At 39.2% G+C, this 24868-nt stretch overlaps 1 protein-coding gene across 1 annotated transcript in view; it reads left to right on the forward strand.

Moving 5' to 3' along the window:
- The window catches only part of SMS (spermine synthase), a 43465-nt gene extending 18868 nt beyond the window's left edge, over positions 1 to 24597 (forward strand). Inside the window, exons 3-11 of the mRNA XM_030234079.2 lie at positions 2146 to 2239; positions 2979 to 3043; positions 5513 to 5688; positions 7477 to 7631; positions 8566 to 8655; positions 9633 to 9747; positions 10217 to 10296; positions 20457 to 20572; positions 21881 to 24597. Of these exons, the coding sequence (XP_030089939.1) occupies positions 2146 to 2239; positions 2979 to 3043; positions 5513 to 5688; positions 7477 to 7631; positions 8566 to 8655; positions 9633 to 9747; positions 10217 to 10296; positions 20457 to 20572; positions 21881 to 21923 (934 nt within the window). The 3' untranslated portion in view covers positions 21924 to 24597. The remainder of the gene's footprint in view (positions 1 to 2145; positions 2240 to 2978; positions 3044 to 5512; positions 5689 to 7476; positions 7632 to 8565; positions 8656 to 9632; positions 9748 to 10216; positions 10297 to 20456; positions 20573 to 21880) is intronic.
- The last annotated feature ends 271 nt before the right edge of the window (positions 24598 to 24868 follow it).

Here is a 24868-nt window from a genome sequence, read left to right on the forward strand (position 1 = left end):
CAGGCTTTTGTCTCTGTGTTCTAAGGCTGTCATATCACTTACAAATCTGAAGTTGTGGGGCTGTACTTTCAGAGCAACTCCCTTCTCTGCCTTTATTGCCTCCCACCTCAAAGCAGGGGCAGGAATATCCCCTGCTGAGGCTCTCATGGAGACACAGGGGAAGTGAAGATGTCAGCTGTCAAATCTTATGACAGCTGTGTGATTCTTGTACAAAATTAATCTAAAAGAGATCTGGAGTCACAGGGCAGTCAATCTATTGCTCATTTGTGCCAACAGCAGCTCCCAGAATATGCGAACAAACTGATAAGAAGTTTTTCTAACTGTGAAAATATTTGACACCATGCCAGTTTTCAGGGAATCAGAGCTGTCTTATGAGCTGCATATACATTTTTCTGTCTGTAGTGCTGCAACTCTGAGGGCCTATGGACTTCACCCTCTTCACTGTGAATGGTCATGTCCAAAACCTGCTGGAGTGACCATCTTCTTCCATCTTCTAAGTTCTGCTCTTTTGTCCTTCTCTCCATTAAAAAACCCAAACCCTCATGTAAACAGAACCCTGGTAGGCTTTTGTGACTCCTTACCAAAACCCTGTGTCAGAGGACACCTAGTGGGGAAGCTCTGGGATGGAGGGAGGGCTGCTCCCAGGCGATGACAGTCTGTGTGCACTGGGTGTGCGTGTGTGTAGTGAATGGAAATGCCTTTTCTTCCTGGGAAAAGGAACTGTTGGCAGAGTCTTGAGGAAAGACTCAGACTTCCCCGACCCTTCCACTGAAGAGAACTGGGTGACAGAAATAACACATGAGAGCTGCAGATCACTGCTGTTCCAAAGCCAGCAAGGTGTTTTTATTCTTGAATTGCTTCAGTCAGTTTCATAATTTGATTGTTTTACAGTTACCAGAAGTTATCTTCAGATAACACACAATATTCAGGGGTTTATCTCTGACTGCAGCTGGGGGCTGAAGGTCCCAGCACCATGGGGAAGGTGGTGTTCCTATTGAGGCTGACAGTTTGCAAAAGGGACTCTGGAAGAGACAAAAAAGGTGGGAGTGGTGGGGAGATGAAAGGTCATGTAAACTTTGTCATAACAAGAGTTGGTTTGTGTTTTCCTTTGGGGCTGAGAGGGGTGATAAGAGAAGACAGAAAGAATGGAGCATTCAGAGAATGATACAGCTTTATCTGAGGTTTCTATGTTGTACTAGTGCATTTCTATCCCTGAATACCCTTTCTTTGTTCTTTCCTTCCTTGTTTCTTTTCTCATCCCCTCTTCTGCTTTTTTTTTTTTGTGTATGTTTTTCTCCTCCACTTCCTTTGTAGCTTTTCTGTTTCTTTTTGTCTTCTCTCCCCCCTAGAATGTGAAGGATATTGCCTCTGCTACACTGTTTTCTTGTGTCCTTCCCCACTGCCCTTAGTTCTTGTTTTCCTTATTGCAAGTTCTTGGAAATTTGCTATTTGTTCACCTAATGTACTTAGCATGGTGAGGCCTTGCTCTTTGGTCTTTAAATGTTTCTGTAGTAAATATACAGTAGGAGTTTTGTTGACTTTGCAAGGGTATTCATCAATGAGAGTTTGCTGCTGCAATTTCTTTGCCAGTCAAAGCTATGTGTTGCTCCAGGATGCTTATTGTTTTTCACTTACAGATTTTTATTCAGCTTTGACTGTGATCAGTGTCTCTGAATAGCTACTATAAAAAAATTAAAACAACAACCAATCCCAACCACCCTGCCTGCAAAACAAAACAGAGACACACTTCCAGAAGTGAAAAGGAAAATACAGAGGAAGGAAAGCATCCTGCTGTTTTCTTAAGGCTTGTTTTCAATTAAAAAGCCTAAACCAACACACCTGTTCCAGCAGGCCTGTAGACTAGCTAGCAGTGTTTTCTCATTGTACAATTGTTGTTGTGGCTTAAACACCCTGCTTCACTGCCTTGCTTCCTACTGGTTTTATTAGTTGTGTAGTGATAGGCAAGTTCTTGCAACTTTGTTTGCTCTTTGTCACTTGCAGAGGAAAACTTGTGCTGGCCCTGCCAACAGTTTCAGATGCTGGGGAAAAATATACTCATTCTGAATTTTAATATAACTTGCTTTAGATTTTCTTTCCATACTCTGATTTTTCATAATAAATTTGTCAACACTGTCTCTGTTGTAGTTTTGCCAATTTGAGAATTCACCCTCATGGACTGGTGTTGGTGGATCTGCAGAGCTACAATAATGACATGAAAGGAAGAGAAGAAGTTGATCAGGTACGAGTGTTGCTTACCTTACTAGGATTACCTAACTGTATGGGGAACCCCTTTTTTGTCAGATCTGTCAAAGTCTGTCATGGTAAAAGATTGAAAATAGTGAAGTCAGTTCAAACCTGGATGCTCATAGATGAGGAACAGTAGCACCTGTTGAAGTTGTACACACAAATGAGTGCATGAATGCACACACTGTTCTGCAAGTACTGGGCCTCGTGTTCTTTGTAATAGTTGTGAAAATGCAGCATCCTTGGTTAGGGCTTGGGTCTCTTCAGCTACCCAGGGCAGTGAGGGAGAACATGAGATGCTCAGCCTCTAGCCTGGTGTATTGGTGTGAGATTTCTTTGTATTCTCTGTTCTGAGAGATGGGAAGCCTCCATACTCAATCTTTGGCCCCATGGAGAAAAACAGCTTCATCTTCCCTCTAGACATGGAATATTGCAGGAGAAGAGGCCACTACTGTAGCAGGAATGGAACTGTGAAGGGTTCTCATGTTCCCTCTTTTGATGTGTTGTCCTGGAGAACAGCTAAATGCAGTGATGACATCTGCTGAAATGTGTACATTCTTGCTAGTAACAAGGCTGAGGAGGCCAGCTAGTTACTCATGGGCTTCTAGTGTTACATTTCAAAGCCTTTTCATAGCAGGTGCTGCTTTATTGACTTCCAAGTAGGCTAATTTAACAGATATTTTGCATTAAGTGCTGATCTACAAATTCTACCTCTTGCTTGCTATTTTTTGCAGCTTCTAAACAAAGTAGAAGAAAGAATGAAAGAGTTGATTCATGGTAACATAAAAAGGGTAAAACGGTGAGTTTGTACCTCTACTTCTGTATGTGGCTTGTCTGCATAGTTACTGAGAGAATAAGCAAGTTAGGCTTTGCTGTAATGCAGTGAATAACCTGGAGTATGAAGGGATGGATGGGATTTTTTTTTTTTTTTAGTTTCTTGTGAGGGTTGCATGAAATAGAGAAAATGCAATGTGGAAGCAGGAGCAGACTGCTCTGAAAGAGCTGGGCAGCCAAGGGTGGCAGAGGAATAGGCCAGGGCATAAACTGTACCCTATGGGCCACATCCCAGAGCTCCTGGAGAAGGTGAGCTGGTGATGGTGACCAGGATCAGACCCAGCCCTGTGGCTGCTGTAGTACTGAGGCAACTGTGAGCACAAGCTGAATGTCAAGGATTGGCAAAAGACTTGGGCGGGTGGGAATAGAGCTGCAGTGCAGCTCTGGTTCACAGGGACCAGGGATGAGGATTAGAGCTAAAATGGAGCTCAAGCCCACAGAGACTTTGCCCTGACAAGGTTTCCTGCAGCTCTTTCTCACAACTCTGCCTCTGCTGTGCCTCATGGTGCTCGCCATGAGTATGTGTGGTTTAGGGACCTGCCAAGAAGGCAGCTATGTTTTGTAGCAAATTTTTGTAATTAACTTAAGGATGGAAACTTTGCAAGCTCTTTGTCAGTTTGGATTATTTAAATTCAAGGCTAAAATTTAAGGACTCAAATTGCAGCTCATGGCCTGGTGCTGAAATAACTTTCATATTGGATATGGCTTGTTGTCTTTGTGGTGGCTGTCTGGTAGTGACTGATACCTTGAAGCCAGGGAGCCCTTACTCTAGGCATGCACATGGTAGAAAGTGCAGCAGGTGCTTGAAGGAACATAAAAGTGAAAGTGGGTCAAGAAAAGTAAAAAGCAAGTTTGAAATCAACAAGGCTTAGTAAAGCCAAGGAGCGAACTACAAAATAGGAAAACATTTAAGCGGTACTATGGCAGAAAGTAGATCTGAAGGTTATGAGAGGGCACAAGCAAAACAGTAGTAATTTGAAAAGTGGTATTATATTTGTATAGTGTTAATTTACTCTGTTTTACATACAACTGTAAAACAGAAATATCTTAATTCAACCTGGGAAAGTCTCACAAAAGGTGCACAGTGTACAAACAGAGATGATCTTTCATCTGTCCTTATGGAGGAGAAGCTTTGAGTCAGTTTTGATTCTGAAATGATAAAGGGAGTTTGTTGAATCCCTGTGATAGGAATTTCTTAAAAAACAGGTCAGGACAATGTCTGCCTGGAGTGGTCTAGATCTTTTGCTTACCTCAGTATGGGGAGATGAACCTCCTAGAACAGTGCATCAGGCATGGGTCTTGTCACATGCTCCTCAATGTCTTTTTTTTTTTTCTTGTTTTTGGTTTGTGGGTTTTTTTAATGGGTTTTTTTTTGGGGCTTCTAAAATTTGTTTTGAATTTTGCATTGTTTTGTTGAGGTGCCAGCTGCGCACATGCAGCTGCAGTAGGCTGGATTAAGGTGGAGAAGTTTCTCACGCCTTTTTGCTGTAAGGCAGGGTTGCTCTTGCTCCCACCGTGTGCTGCCATCTGGCGGCTTGCTGCGGGTCGAAGTGTTTCTGGAACGTTGATTGGGAATCACTAGGGAATTTAGAAGAAGCTTGCTGGATCTGATCTTCTGCCACAGTCTCCTGGAAAAAAAAAACCTTTAATTCTTTAAAGTGCATGTGGGAGATCTGATGAACTCTGTGCCTCCACGTTTTGCCTAAATGCAATCTCTTTGGTTGTTTGCTGTCATTTCAAAGATAGTTTGTCTTTACAGGCAAAATGCTGGTTTGAACCAAGGTACGTCTCTGTGGATTTAAAAAAAAAAAAAATCCTAAAACCCAAAAACAACATACCCAGGACAATCTTAGCAGATACTTGGACCACTTTTAAAAAGTAGTGCAGACTATGGAGTGATATCAAGGATTGTAGTTATGTACTGCAGGCTGACCCAGCTCAGTTTGGAACGCTGTAATAATTCTTTTTCTGTTTCTCTATGTGTTAAAGCCTATCTCAGTATAGTGTCAGAATGAGATCCACTTAATCTCCAGAGAAATGTCATTCTTAACTGACCTGAAGATGGGAAGAGGTTTTGTCATGTTTTTTTGCCTGCATTCTGTTTTTGTATTGTATTAATTTCTAGTCATGAGGTGATTCTTCTACAGAGGCTCATTCATTATGTAATCATCTCTTATAATAGAGAGAAATTCACAAGGACATTGTAGAAGTTGTACGTAAAGAAGAACTATGTGTACTACCTGTCCCTTAGCAAGTTACATATATTTAACATATGACTGGTAGATTTGATATAGATCTGGTATTTATTATGGTGAATCCACAGTATGTTTAAAGTAGATTTTTAAAAAATAAACTTTCCCAATTTTTTGTAATCTTCTTTCCTGTTGTAATCTTCTTTCCTTTGTAATCTTCTTTCTGTTCCTGTTTTTTTCAGGTTGCCAGCCATTTTGAGAGGAGGTGTTATTGATAGGTACTGGCCCACAGCTGATGGTCGCCTGGTGGAGTATGACATAGATGAAGTTGTTTATGATGAAGATTCACCTTTTCAGAATATTAAAATTCTGCATTCAAAACAATTTGGGAATATTCTTATTCTCAGTGGGGATGTTAGTAAGTATCATCTCATTTAAGGATCTCTGGTATGAAAATGTCAAAAGTGTTGTTTTCTATCCTGCTATGGCAGTTTTACTAGATGTCTAAGGGTAATGGTTCAGATGCTGGAAACTGTTTGTGCATGTACACATATATCTGTTCCTGTGCATTAAGGATGTTAATCAGACTGACCAGTGTAAAATCTAGAGTTAAAAAAAAAATAAAAAAATTCCAGAGTTAGTATCTTTGCTGCAGAAAGTGGCCTGGGAGAATAGAAGATGGTGTTCTTTAGCAGAGCTTGCTCTACTCCGTTCTGTTATATGAGCTGTTCTGTTTGTTGCCAGTCCAACATTCTGAGACCTTCTCTTTGACAGTAAAACAATCTACTTTGTCAGTCTTCAAAACACAATGGAGTTTTAAGGAAATATGAAGTGATACCTGCAGTGTGTGTATAATCCTGCTGCTCCCTTGATTCTGTTAAGGGAATTTCCTGCTTGGTGAGGTGCTGGACAGCTGTATCTCAAACCATTTAGCTGCTTTATTGGTGAACAAATAATAGGACTTGAACTCATAAATCAATCAAAATAGTGACTCAACCTTTATGTGGGGGTTTTTATAGGTGGTACTTTGTGCCTGCTCACCTTTGTATATTTGAAAGTGGACTTAGGAAAAGGTGGACTGTTGTTCATTAAAGCTGGAGACTGCTGGAAAATCTAGGCAGTAAAGGACTATGCTTTGTAAAATCTCTTAGTTCTTACGTTGAAAAGGACTGACTCTGGTAAATGAAGGACGTTGCTGTCCAGGGATGGAATACCTATCTTCACTCTAATGGCAGAGTAATTAAGAAATTGAAATACAGCTTTTTGAAATCATTGGAAGTACCTCTAACAATTCAGTTTGCTTTCTGCAACTGTCAAGAGGGCTTCTGTGCAGATGGCAGCTGAAAAGCACTGTTATTGAATTCATTAGCAAGGTATTTTCTAATTCAGATAGAATTGTATTACAAATCATCAAATTGGATAATCAATAATTCTAGCAAGAAATTTTTATCAGAGTTTAATATGGGGATGAGGTTTTGCTTGAACATTATGACAATGTGCCTGTAGGAAAGGAAGTATGCCATTACTTACTTCCCTTCCATGGGATTTTGAAATAATGCTTTGTCTCATTTTGTTGTTGTGCACTCATAAGTGAGGTGGTGATTGCCTGGCAGAGTGATAGGATATGCCATGACGTGCTGCTGCACAAAGCTTGGCCCTGGTAGTGTGGATCTTGGCCCTTGTTGTTGCAGCTTGGGAGTGTTACTGCCTGCTTTGAAGCTAATGCCGGCTGCAGGCAAGCTGCAGGGCCCTTCAGCACCTGGGTGTTAATGGTCATGTTTGTTTCTGTGCAGGAATCCACTGGTGTGCATCTAAGTTGCTCTTTATCTGGGGTCCATAATGGATTTTCAAAAATTTCCAGATCTATCTCTTGCAGGATGAGTCTGAGATAAAAACCCACTGAAGTGTGAAGTGTGAGCATCAAGTTACAAAGACCAATGGTTTTGCTCTGCTACTTTTTCTCTTGGCACACAGTGCTTCTCAGTGCTGAGGTGGCCATTGTTGGGCTCATGTGGAGAACTGAGGAAATCCTGTGTGGGATTCTGAGAAGAATCTCATACATTACTTGGGCTGTCTCTGAGAGCCAGGTTGTTTCTGTAGGTGTTTTTGCTTTGGTCTGTATAGTATTACCTCTGGATTAATACCAGTTAATGGGCACAACTGAAGATTTAATAATGCTGTTCAATTCTTTCTTCCTTCCGTTCAGATCTGGCAGAAAGTGACCTGGCATATACTCAAGCCATAATGGGCAGTGGAAAGGAAGATTACACTGGGAAAGAAGTGCTAATCCTAGGAGGTGGTGATGGAGGTATACTCTATGAGATAGTCAAACTGAAGCCAAAGATGGTTACTATGGTAGAGATATCCTTTGTCAAATGCCCAATCATTCATATCAACCTGAGCTTTCTGCTGGTACCTTAGCACTGAGCATAGTTACCTGTCAGGTTACCTGATTTGCATCAGGAGATGGGGTCTAAAGTGAAATCTCTATTTGTCAGCTTAGAGAAACCCAGTGACTACATATTTGTGCATCATTATGCAACACCTGCTTTCAGGTTCCCAATCCATACCATAACTTTCAGTAGCAGTTTACATAAGGCTGGAAAGGAATGCCTTTGTCATCAGACTGATGCTTTCTCTAATAACAGAAGATAGGTCTGTCAAGTTTGGGCTCACTTCTGCCTTCTTGAGTTTGTCTGTTTTCCTAAAGAAAGATCTAAAAAAACAGTGCCTAGAAGCAAAAAAACTTAATCAATAGAAATGTCAGGACTTGATGAACTGTATTGATGAATTGACCAACCCTGTTTTAAAACTACCAATACAAATCAAGTTTTCAACAGTTTGTAGTTGCTACAGTTTGCAACATAAACCACTGTTAGCCACATGAGATATTGATCATCCTGGGTTTTGAGATCTATTTGCTGAGATTAAAAATAATTGTTATAAAAATGTAGGTTAAAATCTTTACCTAGTTTAACTTGATGGAGTTTTCAGTAGTCTTACAATTCACATTTCAGGCTTTCACAGTAATGATCACCTAAGGTATCAAAAATACTGGTTGAAACAAAAAAGAAGCACTTTGTGATCCTCTAATTGAATCTGGAGTACGGATCTATGTATGTACCAGTATGTAATCTATGTACTGGTACATAAGGTTGATTATTGCAGTATATATACCAACAGACACATTTAATTATTTCTTTGTGAATGCTTCTTTGTAAACTTGTTTCTGAAGAGGTAGAAACTCTTACCTCTGTTATTTCTGGAATTTATGATGCCTTGACAAACTTCAAACATTGACCAAATGGTGATTGACGGGTGTAAAAAACACATGCGGAAAACGTGCGGAGATGTCTTAGACAATCTGAAAGGAGACTGCTACCAGGTAATGTTTTGTTCTTCTTTTGTTACAAGTGGTATTTCAAATACACATAGACCTAGTGTGAAAGGACTGCTATGGCAAAGTTTTGGGGGCAAGTCTTCTGACTTAGGTTTGGGAAGCTTTTTTTCCTTTTGTATGACACTTGCATGTTTTAATAACTGGAGTTTATGTTGGAAATATTTTAACTCTCCATCTTTAGACTTCTGAAATAAATTGCATGTCTAGCTTTTAAGGAATGTGAAATAGGAGAATGTTTGCTATAACTCAGAAATAAAAAAGAGACAGCAGTAAGAATGTTGTGTTTAACATCATTGCTTAAACTATTAAGAAGAGAGAAGAAATGTGTTTCTTAATTGTTCTATACTGTTGAAAATAGCTGAACTTGTAATATACATTTAAGAATTATTTTTAATTTGCAGGCAAAATCCCTTGATATTATACTGCTGTTATATTAAAATAAGAACCCCAAGAGATGTCACGCATCCCTGCAGTCGAGTTCTTTGTGCTGCATCTGACAGCACTTAAAAATGAGCCCAGGTGTAATCTGACATGTTTCTGTTTTCATTACTGGCCCTTAGATGTTGTCACAGCTATTAACTAATAGGAGCTAGCTAATAAAAACACACAAAAACCCCCCCCCAGAGAAGTCACATGCTACTCCACGGAAATCAGTGGCCCTTCATACAAATATCTTATTTAACTCACATGTTGGAACTGCTAACTGTTGTCAGCATTTGGTAGAAAGAGCAGTGGTCAGAGATCTAGGAACTTTAGTCCTGGAATGTTTGTGTTTTCATTTCATAATTTCTACAAAGTTCCTCCTTTGTATATCATGTAAATGTTGAAAGTGAAGCCTAAAATTAAATAGGTATTTATTTTGTAATTTTTTCCTCCTAATTTCTGTGAATCCACATTTGTTCCTTTTATCTGGTCATTTTTAGGCTATTTTTAGGACTAGTAACAGTATTTCATTCTTATAGGTTCTAATTGAGGACTGTATTCCTGTACTGAAGAGGTATGCCAAAGAAGGAAGAATGTTTGATTATGTAATTAATGATCTGACAGCTGTTCCAATCTCCACATCTCCAGAAGAAGGTAAGTCTTCTAATTTATTTGCTTCTGAGAATTTTCACATTTTGGTCCTTCTGCTGCGTAATAGTCTGCAGCATAAATGCTTTTATTTTTTTTAATTTAAAAAGCACATCTGAGAAAAAAGACAACTGTTTTTTTAAATTTTTCTTCTAATATTAGAAAAGACTAGCAAGTGCCTAGCATTCTTTTTAATCTCTCATTCCAGAAAATATAAACTCACATAGCTCTTGAGATGTATTTAGAGTTCAGACTCCAGTAAATTTTCCTCACTGCATAATTTATTGGAAACTTCAGGAAAATTCCTGTGAATAAAAACAATACTCCTGCCATCATTGCCATTTTGTATGGTTTGCATTTGTTTTTTTTTAAATCCAGGCTTTATTTTTTTTAAAACTTTGCAAGGCTTGAATGTGTAATAAGTAAAAAATCCAATCATGTGCTGTTCTGTTTTTCAATCAATGCCCATATGTAGATTCCACATGGGAATTTCTACGGTTGATTCTTGACCTCTCAATGAAGGTCCTGAAACAAGATGGAAAATACTTCACACAGGTATGATACTTGGATATAATAAAGTACTGCTTTATATCTATTGCAATTTGCATATTTTCAGTTAAAAAAAAGATAAAACTAACTAAAAATCTACTTCAAGCTGGTTTTCTCCCTTTAATGACCTATCAAGCATTTTTCATGAAAGTTAGGATTTGCTAACTGACTTGTCTTTTTTCATTATTTCAGCTGAATATATAGTGCTTTTGTCTGGAGTTCAAAAGCATAATTTTAAGACTCAGCAAGGCACACTGCAGAATATTGAAGCTAAACAATTCTTGGAAAAGCAAAACAGATGTGCTTCATGAAGATACATGGTTTTTAAGGGATGTCTCTAATTGTAGAGTGTAAACCACAGAAATTTGTCATTCATTAAAGTGTAAGAGTTTAACGTAGGTGCAGTGGGATGAGAAAATTGGTACAGTCACCTCATAGGTAATAGAATTGTGGTATAGCTTTCAGCAGATAATACTTCAGGTAATCCTGAATTTGAAATGCCACAAAGTTGTGTGCAAATGTACAAGAATGTGACAGAAGCCAGGGGATGGTTCAGTGAAGTCTCAGTCTCTGAAGTTGTATTTCTTTTGTCATGCTCATAAACTAGTCTTCTGATGTGTGGAGAATCTAGGTACTGTATTTTAGAATAATATCCTTAAGCTCTGAAGTATATAGAAATTGGTTTACTGTAAAATTGTGCAGGTTATAAAAAAAAGGAAAACTTGTGGGATGAAGTTTCTGGCAATTCTAGTATGCTGCTCTATTTTAAAATGTGGTTGTATGGGCAACAGAAATTATCTTGTGGTTGAAATATAAGATATGATTAATGTGGTTTTACTACACTTTAAATTTTAATGGTATTGCTGTCCTGTTAATTGTGGAAATATTTGTGGCAGATTTTGCTATTAAAAGAACACTAAATGTTTTGGAAACAGAGCAAGTTGTTGTGTTATGGTTGCTGTCCTTGTAGGATACCCAGTGATACTAGCTCACCTTGTTGGAGTGTAGGTAATGTTCCCAGGTATCTGGGAACAGGTTTTGTTGGACTTTGCAGAAGGATTTTTAAAAAGAAGTTTGTGCTGAAAGCTGGAATAATGGCTGTGCTGCAGCCAGAGGGCAGGGGGGTTGTTCTGTGTCAGCTGCAACCAGCTAAGGTGGAGACTGGTGCAGCCCCTGCTGCCTGTTTTGTCCTCATGGGAGGCGATAAGTCAGCTCTCCAGCATGTGATTGCACAGCAAGAAGAAAAGGACAGCAATCCTGAGCCAGCCCTGGTGGGTTTTAGCTGCTGTGAAACTATGCAATGTTTTATTTTGTGTTCCCAAAGCAACAAGGTGGTACATGGCAGGATAGGAAAGAAACAATATTAAAATTGATGTGGCTTAAAATTGAACTTAGGGCTAATGGGTAGCCAGTGCAAGGGCTGGAGTACAGAAGCAGTGTTCTCTAGCAATTTAGTCTTCCTGAAGATGTTGAAAAAAGGGCTGTAAATACTGGGGCAGACAGCTATCAGAGTTTTTGATTCATCTGTTGATAGCCATTTGATGGTCCTTGTAGCTACTTCTCAGTTGGGCCTGAAAAAGCAAAACAGTCCTCTGTAAAAATGGAATAACCCTCTCTATTGGGTTTATATGGCCAGGTTTTGGTAGTGGGGAGTGGGAAAGGCTCCCCATGTTCAACAGAGGCAATGCCAGCTAGCTCCAGGATGGACCTGCTCCTGACCAAGGCTGAGCCCATCAGTGACTGTGGCAGTGCCTCTGGGATAAGATTTTTAAGAAGGGCCAAAAGTTGCTGTACAACAGCCAGAGAGAAGTGAGAACATGGGAGAGAAACAGCTCTGCAGACTCCAAGGTCATTGAAAGAGAGGCAGGAGATGCTTCAGGTGCCAGAGCAGAAATTCCCCTGCAGCCCATGATGAACACCATGGTGTGGCAGGCTGTGCTCCTCCTGCAGCCCATGAAGCTCCACAGGGGAGCAGAGATCCACCTGCAGGCCCTGGAGGGCCCCATGGTGGAGCTTGTGCATACCTGAAGGATGCTGTGACCCTATGGGAAGCCCACGCTAGACCAGGCTTCCTGGAGGAACCTGTGACCCTGCAGGGGGCCCATGCTGGAACAATTAATGCAAAATTGCAGCTCATGGAAGGACTCATGTTGGAGGAGTTCACGGAGGACTGTCCCCCATAGGGGGAGACCCCACACTGGAGCAGAGCAGAGTGTGAGGGGGAAGGAGCAGCAGAATAATGTGGGATAAGCTGTCCACAATCCCTATTCCCCATCTTCTGTCAGTGCAGTGGGGAGGAAGTAGAGAATTTGTGAATTAAGTTCACCCTGGGGAGAAAAGAGAGGTAGGGGAGGGTATTGTTAAAATTTAGGTTTATTTCTTATTATCCCACTCTGATTTGATGAGGAAATTGAGTTTATTACCCAAGTTGAGCCTGTTTGCCTGTGACAGTAACTGGTGAGTGCTCTCTCCCCAGCCTTATCTTGGCCCTTGAGGCCTTTGCTGTATTTTCTGACCTCTGTCCAGCTGAGGAGGGGAATGACAGGATGTTTTTGGTGGGCACCTGGCACCCAGACAGGGTCAACCCTCCACAACCTCAGACAATTCAGTCTGGCCATAGGATGAACAGATTATTGGGTGCTTCAAATAAAATTAGCTGTCTATAACTTTGTTTAAATTACTGAAATTTAAATTCAATTCAACTAACTGAAGCTGGCTATTTGGAGGATTGGTTTAACTATAGACAGAAGGTCAAACATGACCACTACCAACTTTGGCAGCTTAGTTACACATTGGGAACTCATAAATGAATTTGAGTGTTCTGTTGTGTTTGCTATTAAATGCCAGTGGTTTTATCTCTGTGGAATTGGGAATTAAGGTTACTTTTGGTCCAGCTATCTACTTCCAGGATGCTTATGTTACATAGCAGGCCTTGCTGAAGAAATCACGTGCCTTTTAAGGCAGTTGTGTTTTTAAAATGCAGGACTCTGTGTGCCCCCCAGCCCCTTCTTTGCATTTTGGTTCTCTAAAGCAAAAAATATTAAATTTTATCTAGGAAAGGGACTGAGGGAATGTCCACTTACTTGTCAGAGTATCATCTTTGCTATGGTGAGGAAATGTCTCATAGGAAAAATGCAGCAAAAGCATTGTTGTCCTGGTGACCACTAGCCAGCAATTACAGTTGTCTCTTCTGCTTTAGCATTATGTTATACTAACATTGAACATTTCTGTCCTTTGTAGTTTTTAGTCTGTCCCCTTGCACCCTGAACAGAATCATGTACATCTAGTTAGGATGTCATTTATTTCAATGCCAAAGAAATGCTTTACCTAAAAGTGGAATTGTGCTCACAGGATGCCATCCTTTCCCATAATGTATTGCTGTCTGTCTCTAAATGCCACTGCTGGGAAAAATAAAGGGAAATGCTCATCACCTCTTCATTGAGCTCTGCTCAAGTTTTAGAAAATGTTCTGATCTGCACGTGAATTGTCTGCAAGCAGGATCTAGTGCTGTCTAACTCCAGATGGATATAATTTATCTGAGATTGTGAAAAGAATTATTTCTGGCATGCTGCTCTTAAAACACCTGGTGTTTCCCTCGGGATTCCTTCCGTGGTGATCCTCGATGCAGTCTCCAAAGGCTGCTGCAGAATGTCCTGTCACCACTAGGTGGAGGCAGGTAACCGGTATTGCCTGGCAGTTCACAAACATTTATAGAGATTCTGCCTGTGGAAGGTTTTTCAGGCTATTTATTTGTATTCCTAGGGGATGTAAGAACTTATGTGGCCAATTTTAAGATTCAGGAGGGATTTCTTCCCTTTTTTTCAGCTTTGAAAAGATATAAAAGGGCAGTTAATGGATGTCATTCTCTGCTGCTTTAACTTTGTGTCTGAGTGTGTTCGGGGAAAAATGCCTTTATTTTCTCTGTGCAAATACTAATCACAGCTTAGAACAAAAACTTGTATGAGTAGCAGCCGTGCTTTACACACCCTTGCTTTTCCAGCTGCATCATCCAAATTGAGTGTTGCAGCCTACACAGGATCTGCACAGAGAGGCATGCTTTAGGGCCCTTAGCATGCAGAACTTTCAACCTGTCTGTGGGTTTGAGACCTGAAGCTTGTTTGTAAAAACTTACTGTTAAGCATAATCCCACCACTCTGAGGTTCAATGGTCATATGGTATGCTCTTATTTTCATTGTTCTTTGGAAGCTGGTGCTTTGAAGTGTTGAATGATCTGATATGAGGCCATGTCTGTGAGGTGCTTGGTGTTATGTTCTCCAAGGAGAGACAGTTAGAGGTGCAGGCTCGCAGCCATCGCAGTGGAGAGAAATGGGAATTGATAAGGTTGTAAGACCGTGGTGTATCCTGAGGTCCAATTTCATCTCTAACATATCTTCCTGGCAACTTGTTTTCAGACACTTTGTGTTTTTACAGTATTGAACTTTCTAAAAGTATGATTTTTATATGGCCCAAGTGATTCCTTTCAAGTGAGTATATATACTTGTTGATATCAGCATGATATGTGGCTTTTGCTTTTCTGAGCCATCACTCATGTGCATTCACAGTACCACGTGAGCATTGTCCCAAGAGCTGTGAAACCATGCTCTATCAGATGCAGAGACTGGTTGTAAGGTTGTCTTTGAGTGTCAGTGGATTATATGTAGCTAAGAAAATGCCTTCTTCTGTGCTATGTTTTTGTTCTGTTGATCTAATCTTTTGAGGTTGAGAAGGCTATCATTTTCACCCTGTTTATGTAGTAGAACCTTTAAAAATACCTCTGAAGAGGAATTTGTGACTTCCTGGTTGGGGTCACTCAGCCCAGGCAGGATAGAAACTCAGACCGCTCACAGGTTCCAGTAAACAGCACTGACCCACTGAAGGGATCATGTGTCTCCCACATGAACATGTGGCCCTTCACTAAGCTGTCTCTTCCTGGCCACTCTCTTATACAGCCCTCTAAATGTCTAGACAATCATCATGTTGCTCCATAGTTAGACTCCTTTTTTTGGCTGCTGTGTGGGCTTTCTAATTAGCATTTCCATTGAGGGAACAAGATTCTCCATGACAGAACCATGATAGGAGGCTGGAAGAATGGCTGTATGTCCCTATGTGAGCCTCTGTGATTTCTTGGTAGTTTTAGAGACTTTAGGGAACAGACATTTTCATTTCTTTGTTATTGAGAGTTTAGCCAGTGGAGTTACTTACAGTTGGGTTTGCCTCCATTATTTCCTTTACAGCCCTCCCTGTCCCCCAAAACCTAAGCCTAGCTTTGATGCTAGTGTTTCATGCACTGTCTCACTGCTTTATTAGTCACTCTGAAGTGAAGAAGGATAAAATCAAATGATGGCTGTGTTCAATTCTGGCACATCATTATAAAATAAATTAGAAACCCATGCTAAACATAAAAATTAAACTTCTCTAGCACACATTCACAGACAAAGGTGGCCCATGACAATGACATATGGGGTAAGACATGTAAGAAATGGGCAAGTGTGGAAAAGGGAGCCTTTCACCTGCTTTCAACTCACTAGTTTACTTTCTGAGGTTGGAGGAAGCATAGTGGCCTAAGTAACCAGTTGATGGATACATCTGCTTTATAGATGGGCAGAAGTAAATGGAACTTACAGGGTTAATTGAAACACTTTTTTTGCTACTTACTTTAAGCAATGTTTTTTTTCTGTCCAGAACTATATTTGTTTTTTAAATTTGTTGTGCATTGTCCTGTAGAAACCTAAAAACTAAACCCATGGAACTACAGAATTTATGCCTTGTGAGAGCCCAGAAAAATGCATATTGGGAGATGGGCATGAGCTGTTGAAGTGAGTGCAAGCACCGAGCAGACTCCGGATGCATAGGCTGTGAAACAATTCAGAGGCCAACTGTTTTACGGACGGTCTTAGAGATTAAGATTTGTTAATCTCAAAGTTAAAACTGCCTCAAGTACTTTTGTGGCAGAAAGATGCATTTTAAGGGTAAAAAAAAATTCATAATTCTCCTAGTTTTTACTTTCCTAGTTCTTACCAAATTGTTTGACATGGAACAGAGATTAAGTGAGAGGGGTTGGGGAGATGAGTTTGGTAAAGGCTTTTGTATATATTGAAAAATTGGCTGAACCCTGTGGGGAAAATAAAAGGAAGTGATTTTGCTTTTTGAGAATGTGCAGTTGGTGAGTCATCTGCTTAAAACGTTGTTAAACAGCATTCAGTATTAGCTATTGTTTGAGTTATATGGTGTCTGTTCAGAACAAACAATGCATTGCTCTACCACATAACTCTTCATTAGGCAGTGGGAGTTAAAGTGAACACTGGGCTGCATTCTAGGCTTGGTTCCCTGTGGCTTTTTGGTGATACTGGAACATCTAAGTGTGATTGACATTGTTACTAACACTGTAGCTTGGTTAATAAAGCTGGTCATGCTTTAAAGAAAGGTGTTAATAATACTGATTTTTTTCAAAACTTTATTGAAATATACCTTAAGTTTCATAGATTTGATTTTTGGAGGGCTTAACTTTGTGTTGAGTAAAGACAAATAGTTAAAAAAAAAAAAACCACTATGCAGAACTCTAAAATCCTGTAATGCTTGCTCAGAAGAAATGTTGATAAAAGAGCCAGGTGAGTTGTCTGAACCTTTAGGCAAGATCTTGATTTGGAGATTGGAGAGTTGTGGGTTTGAAAAGTAAAAATTATTTCTTGGCATGTTCATTGTTCCTGTAGTTTGTTTTCCATGGTGTCTGCAGTGATTTGTGTCTTGCTGGAGAAGGGAGAAATGATGAAATACTGAAGTGACAGTCTGGGAAACTGTATACTCTTCTATCATTGTGTATCCTGTTCAGTTTCCTATGTAATAGTGGTGTGCTCTGTCAATTACCTAGCAGTGTTCCTATTTGTGACTCAAATTACACACACAGGTTGTTTTTTAGGTCTTTTTTGCATTCAGTTTGATGTTGAAACAAAATGATATGTTTGGTGAAGGGCAGCTGAACCAAAAAAACCCCACCACAATCCCCTGGATAATAACAGGTTACTAAACAAGTGCTGCAGCAGTCTGTTCATTGTGCTCAGTTTGTGTTAGTCTACTTTTGACAAGTCTCATTTCTTTTCTGATACCCAAACCCAAATATGAAAATTTCTATATACAGCAAGTCATCTTCCTTTACCAAATAAACAAGTACTGGTTTGTTTGTGCAATATGACCAAAATTATAATCAAACATGTTTTATGTGAGTTCTTTTGAAGGAGTACTTTCCCAAAAATGATTTTTAAAAGATTAGAGAGTGTTAGAGAGTGATAGAATAGAGTGGAGTCATAGGATTTTGTGGTGTGGAAGGGGCCCACAACAATCATCCAAGTCCACCTCCTGGCCCTGTACAGGACAACCCCAAGAATCATATCATGTGCCTGAGACCATTGTCACGATGCTGTGTTAAGATATTTTTTTTTTTTTAAGTTGAGGTTTTCTTTTCTACTTGTGAAGACTTGAGCACAATCCAAAAAAAAATTGAGCAGGATGCAAAACATTCAGAAGAAGATGAGTGGAATGAATTCTCTTTTCACTTCCTCTGGAAATAGAAATGTTTTAAATACACTGTGAAAAAATCCTACCAGTAAAAAGTAGGAAAAATAGTATAAATCCCAGAGTCAGAATGTACATTTTACACTTTGGTTCTAGTTACCATGTAATGTTGTTACATGGAAAAATCAATGTAAATGGAGCTGTTAAGATGTCACCTCTGCTTGGTTTAGCCTCTGCCTGTTGTATGCTTTATAGAGCACAGATAGTACTTGTTCAAATGCATCTTAGTTCCTTGCTTTGTGAAAATTAATTTTCAGTTGCATCTATCTGCATGGAAGAATTTTAAGGCCATTTAAAAAAATCTGGGAGCACGAAAAATAAGCTGCACAGTAAAACAAAGCCTCTGCTCCTGGATTTAAAAGCTTTGTAGTGTCTTAGCAGAGCAACACAATGTGTGAAAGCAGGCAGTCAGACACTGGAAGCATTGAATAAGTTTTTTGTTCCTGGGGTCCTCATTTCAAGTTAGAGGTCCTAAAATACTGAATAAGATGTGAATGTAAGGGAGCTGATTTTTTCATTAGATCTAGTGTTTTCTGATTGATCCATCTGCATTCTTTCACAGTTAGGAGCAGTTATACATGTTGAATGGCAGGAACGAATGAGATACTGCATTCAATGGGCAGTTAAACCCCAAAATGATGTGTACTTGTGTGTACATAAAGTCACTTCCCAAAGTCATTCAGAGCAGCAGGAAGATCCTGTCATTCTGTAGTGGCTCTTGCTTTAGCCTTCTTTCTAACACAACTTCTGTGCCTTGCATTTCTTGCTGTCATTTTGTGGGGCTTTGGCTCTTGGCGGAATCTTTAGGAGCTGTGTGTATTCATTAACATAAAAATTTCCTTTTTGTTCTCCTTTTTATCTTCTTTGGCAAACGTTTCTCCACTAGAAGTGGTAAAATGTGGGGGAAAGCTGAGGATTTTTGGAGATACTGAGAATAGCTCTAGAAAATGCTCGTTAATGCTTCTGTATCTACCAATCAGAAATCAGAAGAGGAAAGCAGGGTTTGTTCTAGATCACAGTAAAAGACATTTATATTACATGCTAGTAAACCCAACCACTAGGGGAAGATGGGGACACCATCTCCTGAGGATCTCATCCTGCCAGCCCCCCAAGATGGCCAGACTGGCACATACTGTGTGGGCAGGAGAGATTCATAGGCATCATGTAACTTGCTGTTGATGTGCAGTGTTACAGCATGATTGGTTTATCATGTTTGGGGCCTGTAGGTTGAGCTGAAGATTCCTCAGGAAAGTGGTGGAAGTAGAAGACCACAAACCAATTCATTTGGCTGTCAGTGTGCCAAGGGCCTTTAACCATATCTCAACCACAATCACAGAAATATATTTTCTCTGTGCTGTGCCACAGCAGCAGTACACTTCTTTTTGGTGAGTCTTCATTCAGTGCCTCATATCTGGAAAAAGACAGCCTGAGTGATTTGTAGACTGTGCAGTGGTGACTGTATTCAACTTTGCTGCATTTCAAATTAGTGTCCAAATAACTTGTATTTGCCATGCTCTAAGAACGTTGAATTTAAGGTTGTAAAGTGTTTGCTTGTCTATTTGGTTATGTAGTCAAGAAACTTCACAAAGTTTCTTTGATTGAACTTACACAATTGACTTTTCTTGCTTTGGGTAGTTGGTGTTTGTTCAGTCTGGTGTTCTGGTGAGCTCACTGTAACCACTAAATCTTCAAATGTGTTATGGATATGGAGAATTCAGACTTCTAATTAGAGTTTTCTCCATATGGGAACCCCAGGTATATATTGCAGTAACTTCTGCTTAGCAATACTTAGCTTGGGACAAGGTAGTGTTTGCAAATAGGAGTTGCATGGGGGAGAGGTGGGTGGGGTTTTTTATTTTAGTTTTTTTGGGGGGGGGGGGTGTTTGGTTTTTTGGGGGGTTTTTGGGGAGGTGGGATTTTTTTTCTTGGGGTTTGCTTTTTTTTTTTAGTTCCTCACTCAATCCTTGATGTGTTTGTATTCCAAGAATGAGATGTTGTTTCACTCCTAAGATAAAAAAAGTGTTGTAGGAAAATCTTCTTTTTCAGAAGCATGACATGGAAACTCAAGATAATGTAGCCCGCAGCCAGAGAACTGAACTTGAGTATAATTTGATGTATTTTGTCATATTCCTTTGTGGAAGAATCTGTTTAAAATTATTAGGCTATAGTTTTTTGAAAGTGCATTTAAACACTGTAAGATCTAGGCAACGTTAAATAACTGAGAAAAATCTGGATGTTGTAATACTGTTTACTAATATGTTTAAGCAATTATAAAGGAAATTGTTATGGAGTAGATGTTATAGGTAAACAACACATGGTGGTCTGTTTTAACTGGAAGCCCTCATATAATGGTTGCTTCTTCTAATGAGAATGTAGATAATTCCCCCCATACTTACCCTTTCTTGAAAGGATACAAATTGTTGTTTGCTGTAGGCAGAATGAAGACAAGCTGTTCAGTATTTGCCTTGTAAATATTAAGAACAGCATGTATCTGGTTCTGAAATATGTGGGAACCTTGCAATAATGTCAAAATGTAAATGTTCATCTGAAATTTTGCTTATTTGCTTGATTTTGACTGGGATTTTTTTTTTCTTTAGGGAAACTGTATCAATCTGACTGATGCCTTGACCCTGTATGAAGAACAACTTAGCAGGCTTTATTGTCCTGTGGAGTTTTCAAAAGAAACTGTGTGTGTTCCCTCCTACATGGAATTGTATCCTTAAAGACTGAAGAAGACTGGAGAGTGTGTATTAATAAATCAAGCAAGCATAGATTGTTTGGAGGTAATGAACTCAAGCAAAAAGACAGTTCTGATTTAAATACTTAAGGTTTTTTTCATAGTAAATGAACTGTTGCAGTTTTATTTTGAGGATAATTGTAGGAATTGTTTTCTAAAAGTGCCATAAATTCCCAGCTGGTAAAATGATCAGCACCTTTCATGAATTGGCTGTGGTTTTGTTAATGTTTTTGAGTGGTGTGTGTGATGGAGGATAAACTGTGTGATAAGGGTAATGCTGCCTGGCAGTTCTGACAAGGCTGTATCTTCTTATTTTCTTTTCCTAAAATAAGAAAGTAACTTCATGCAGATTAGCATGATCCAGATCTTTAGATATTATCTGATAGAGCTATTCTTGAATATACAGCTCAGACTTTATTTTTAAGGCTGGAGAATGGGGAAGAGTGATTCCCAACAATAATTACTAATTACTAGTTAGTGTTACTGGAAAAAAATATTCCAAGTTAAGGGTTATGCATATTCTCAGCAACATCCCATTCCTAAAAATAATCCTTCAGAATTTCTTCAATTTGTGGGTGGTAAGGAAGTTGTGTAAGGAGCCTAGAAGTTTAAACTTAAGGCCCTTAGTGTGAGAGGGGCATTTTGATCTGCTGTGAGGTGGTTCTGCCATCTGCATTTGCCTTGAGTGTTTGATGCTTTTATGGGATCTCCCTGGAAATGTTTCTGCAGAGTGAAGCCTGCTGTGGCTGTCTCTTTTGACAGGAAACATCTTTCCACAATCTTCTTATTTGTAATACATTAAGCACACGATACTGCTACAGCCTTTTTTCTGTCATGTGTGTTCATTCCCCTCCCTCCTGTGTCTCTAAGCCCAGTAGTGCTCACTGCTGCAGCCCCCATACTGACCCTATACTGACTCCAGACTGACTATAGCCAGCTCCTCCTGCTTCTCATTACTGTCAGCTCTTTGGGAAATGCAGATTTGTCCTTGCTTTTTCAAGACAAAAGAATGTGAAGGATATCAAGATACTTGCCCTTCAGAGAAACTGGTTATTTTTGCCTTTACAACTGCCAGGCCTTAATGGAACATGTGTGTGTTTTGAAGAGTAGGTGTCTTTGAGCTGCTGAGTCAAGAAGAGACTCCAGGTAGATATCACTTTTGAGTGTTTTCCCTACTGTTTATGAGCTACCAGAAGTTTTCAGAATTTAAATATAAGTAAAAAGAACTGCATTTTAACTGTGTACAAGTGTTGCCTTTTTTCCTTAACGGCTTGTTTGCTCCAGATGGGTATTCTACACGATTTGGAAGAAACAGACTGACATCTGAACATCAAGATTATTTGAGATGATCCCAAATGTACATGCTGCATGGAGCATATAGGCCTGCCACATGCTGCATATTGGCATCTTGAACCTTTAAATTATATGCTGTAGATGATCCTGAAACTTAGTCATGCTATTGATTGTGAATTCTTTAAATGTTTTTTATTATTATTTTAATTTAAAAGCAAATGGAAAATGTATATTTTGACGAGCTAGGGTGTTATTTTTGAAAGTCAACTTAGATGAATAAGCAGCAAAACTATATAGCTGCTGACTGCACTGAACCTTTAGAATGTGATCCTTTTTATTTTTTTGTAGATCTTCACAAACTGGTTGATTAAAAAAGACATCTTTAGCATTTCATCCCTGAAGGGTGGTCCATGGAGTTTTTGTTTTTGTTTTTTCAACAGATTTTTCATTTGTGGTGCTTTTTAAAAATGGGAGAGGGTTTTGTGTCGTTTTGGTTTTTTAAATAAACACTGTAGTGCTTCCATATAGAGAAGGGCATAACTAAAAAGATAAACATCTTGTGGGAGAATACTCCAGGTCCTTTGTTGCAAATGGAAGAAAGCCAGTCTTAAATTTTTATTTACCCTAGCAATTAATCATTACTCTAGTCTCTGCTGCAGAAGAATCTTTGGCCTTTTACCTCCTGGATTTTTTTAGTTGCTGCCATATTGATTATTTGGATACTGATATGGATTTGACAGTAGCTTTGTACTGAAGCATCAAGATCAAGGCTGGGGTTTCATTCCACCATGGTGCAAGAAATTGAGTGTAATGAGGTTCATGTGGGCATATCCTCTCCCTAGCCTTATGGGAAGCACTAGATTTTTAAAGTAAAAGTTGGCTTAGAGGATGAAGAATTGTGGGTGTGATAATGATCTATCTTTGTGCACCTGTACTGAATGTTTTGAAGTGTGTGTGCTTCAGTAGGGTCAGTGCTGGTTGTATTGCCACAGATGGCCCATATTGTGTGAGCTCAGTTAGATTCACTTGCAGTGTAAAAATCAGTAGAAGCTGGGGTGCCTGGTAGTTCTGTTCTGAAAGAAAATGCATTTTTCTTCAGCAGTTTCTCATGCTGTCAGAAAGTTATATTTTTGTAAGAGTTTGCTATGTAGCAACTAAAATATTTGTGCTTAAAAATCCCACTTGAAAGGAGGTAGGAATGATATGACCAATATGTGCATTTTTTACTTTTCCAAGGTAGAATAAAAAGTGCACTATTTCCCTAAATACTCTTATCCTGAGCAATGATGTTTCATTCAACACCCATATCAACATTTTCTTAGTTTTATTGGAGAGAGTTGATTTGCCCTGCCAATATACTGTTAATGAAAACAAACCATACAAAAGCTGTCCTTTATGTTTCTAAACCACACATAAAAATTTTATTGCATGTCGCATATATAAACTCTTCATAGAATCTGCATAGCCTATACAGAATTCTAGAGTGATACTCAAAAATGTGCCAAAATTTTCTTTTTCTTTGGCCTATAATTGGTCTAAAGGTTTTCAGTTTGATAGCCAGTAGAAGCATTTTTCAGTCTTACTATTTTAAATTATCTCAGTTAATTCTCTAATACACACAGGGTGCAGTTCTTCCATGGCCTGCAGCTTGTGAATCACTGAATGCTCCCAAAGAACAGAGCTTCCCTCTAAATAGAATAAAATTTCCTGTATTTCCATGAGTGCTCTAGGTCTGTTGCAAGCATCCCAGAAAATACTTTGATATTATTACCTGTAATCTAATAGAGACTCTTCATTTATGATCCAGGACTGCAATCAGTTTGTCTAGCTGCAGATGAATGCAGATATCCTGTAACCAGGTGTATCCATAACTTCGCAAGAATGAATATTTCCATTGGTTCTTAGTGTGATTACTCATGTAGATGAAATGAAGCCCACAGGGACAGAGCTCAGAGCATCTGTGTTCCTGCATGAACTTGGCAGATGTAGAAATCAGTCACAACAGGTGAGGGTGGCTTGGTTTTTAGCAAGGAAACTTGTGAGCTAGAAGATGACTTAATCTGCTCATTGTACCAGGGCTTGTGCTTCCCTTTGGTCTCACTGCACAGGGAGCTGCTGGGTGTGCATGGATGTTCTGTAAAGCTTCTCAGAATGACCAGAGGACCTGAATTGCATATTAATAGCTGAGAGGCAGCAGTGCTTGCAAACTTTTCAACTAATAGGGTATGAAGAGAGTTGGAAGAATTTTTTTTTCTTTAACTTTTTTTAATGTAGTGTTTCGCAGTGATAGATGCAGTATAAAGCAATTCAGCAAACACTGAACATTATATTTTTTTAAGTTGCTGAATTGATTCTGAGCAAATATATATACACATTGTTAGTCTTTATTTATTTGTTGCTGTAGTATAGGTTTTTTTTAAATGAAAAACAAGTCTCTGTGTTAGAATTTTCAAATGCAGACTGCTATAGCTGATCAGTTTTCCATGTTTAAGGGCAGTTGGGAAATGGCTGTGAATGCTGCACTATGTATGCAAACAGTTCCCAAGACATGGTTAACATTAGAGGTTTCTTAATTATTCTTTGCACTAAATGCTGCTTCCACCTAGAAGTTATTGATTGATAGTAGTTTGTGCAAGGAGAAGACTGCTGGCATTGTATCTACTGCATCAGTGCAGTGCACGTGTTACAATAAAGGTACGCTGTCGTTACTTGTGTGTTTGAATTGTTAAATCCATTGTGGATTCAGTGTTCAAATGACAGAACTGATGGGTATGATGCTTACCATTGTACCTCCGTTTTCCTTGTCACATAAAGGTACTTCCTGGTCCTTTTATTGAGTATCTTTTCTGTCTCAGATTAATAAAGTGTTATTTTCCATATAAAAAATGCTCAGATAAGATACTCTGCGTATGGAACAGCGCACTGATATTTGTAATGAGGGGAATCACTTGAGGCTTTGGTGATATTTGCCTAGAAAGA

Source organism: Serinus canaria, chromosome 1 (genome assembly GCF_022539315.1).
Source record: "Serinus canaria isolate serCan28SL12 chromosome 1, serCan2020, whole genome shotgun sequence".
NCBI lineage: Eukaryota > Metazoa > Chordata > Aves > Passeriformes > Fringillidae > Serinus > Serinus canaria.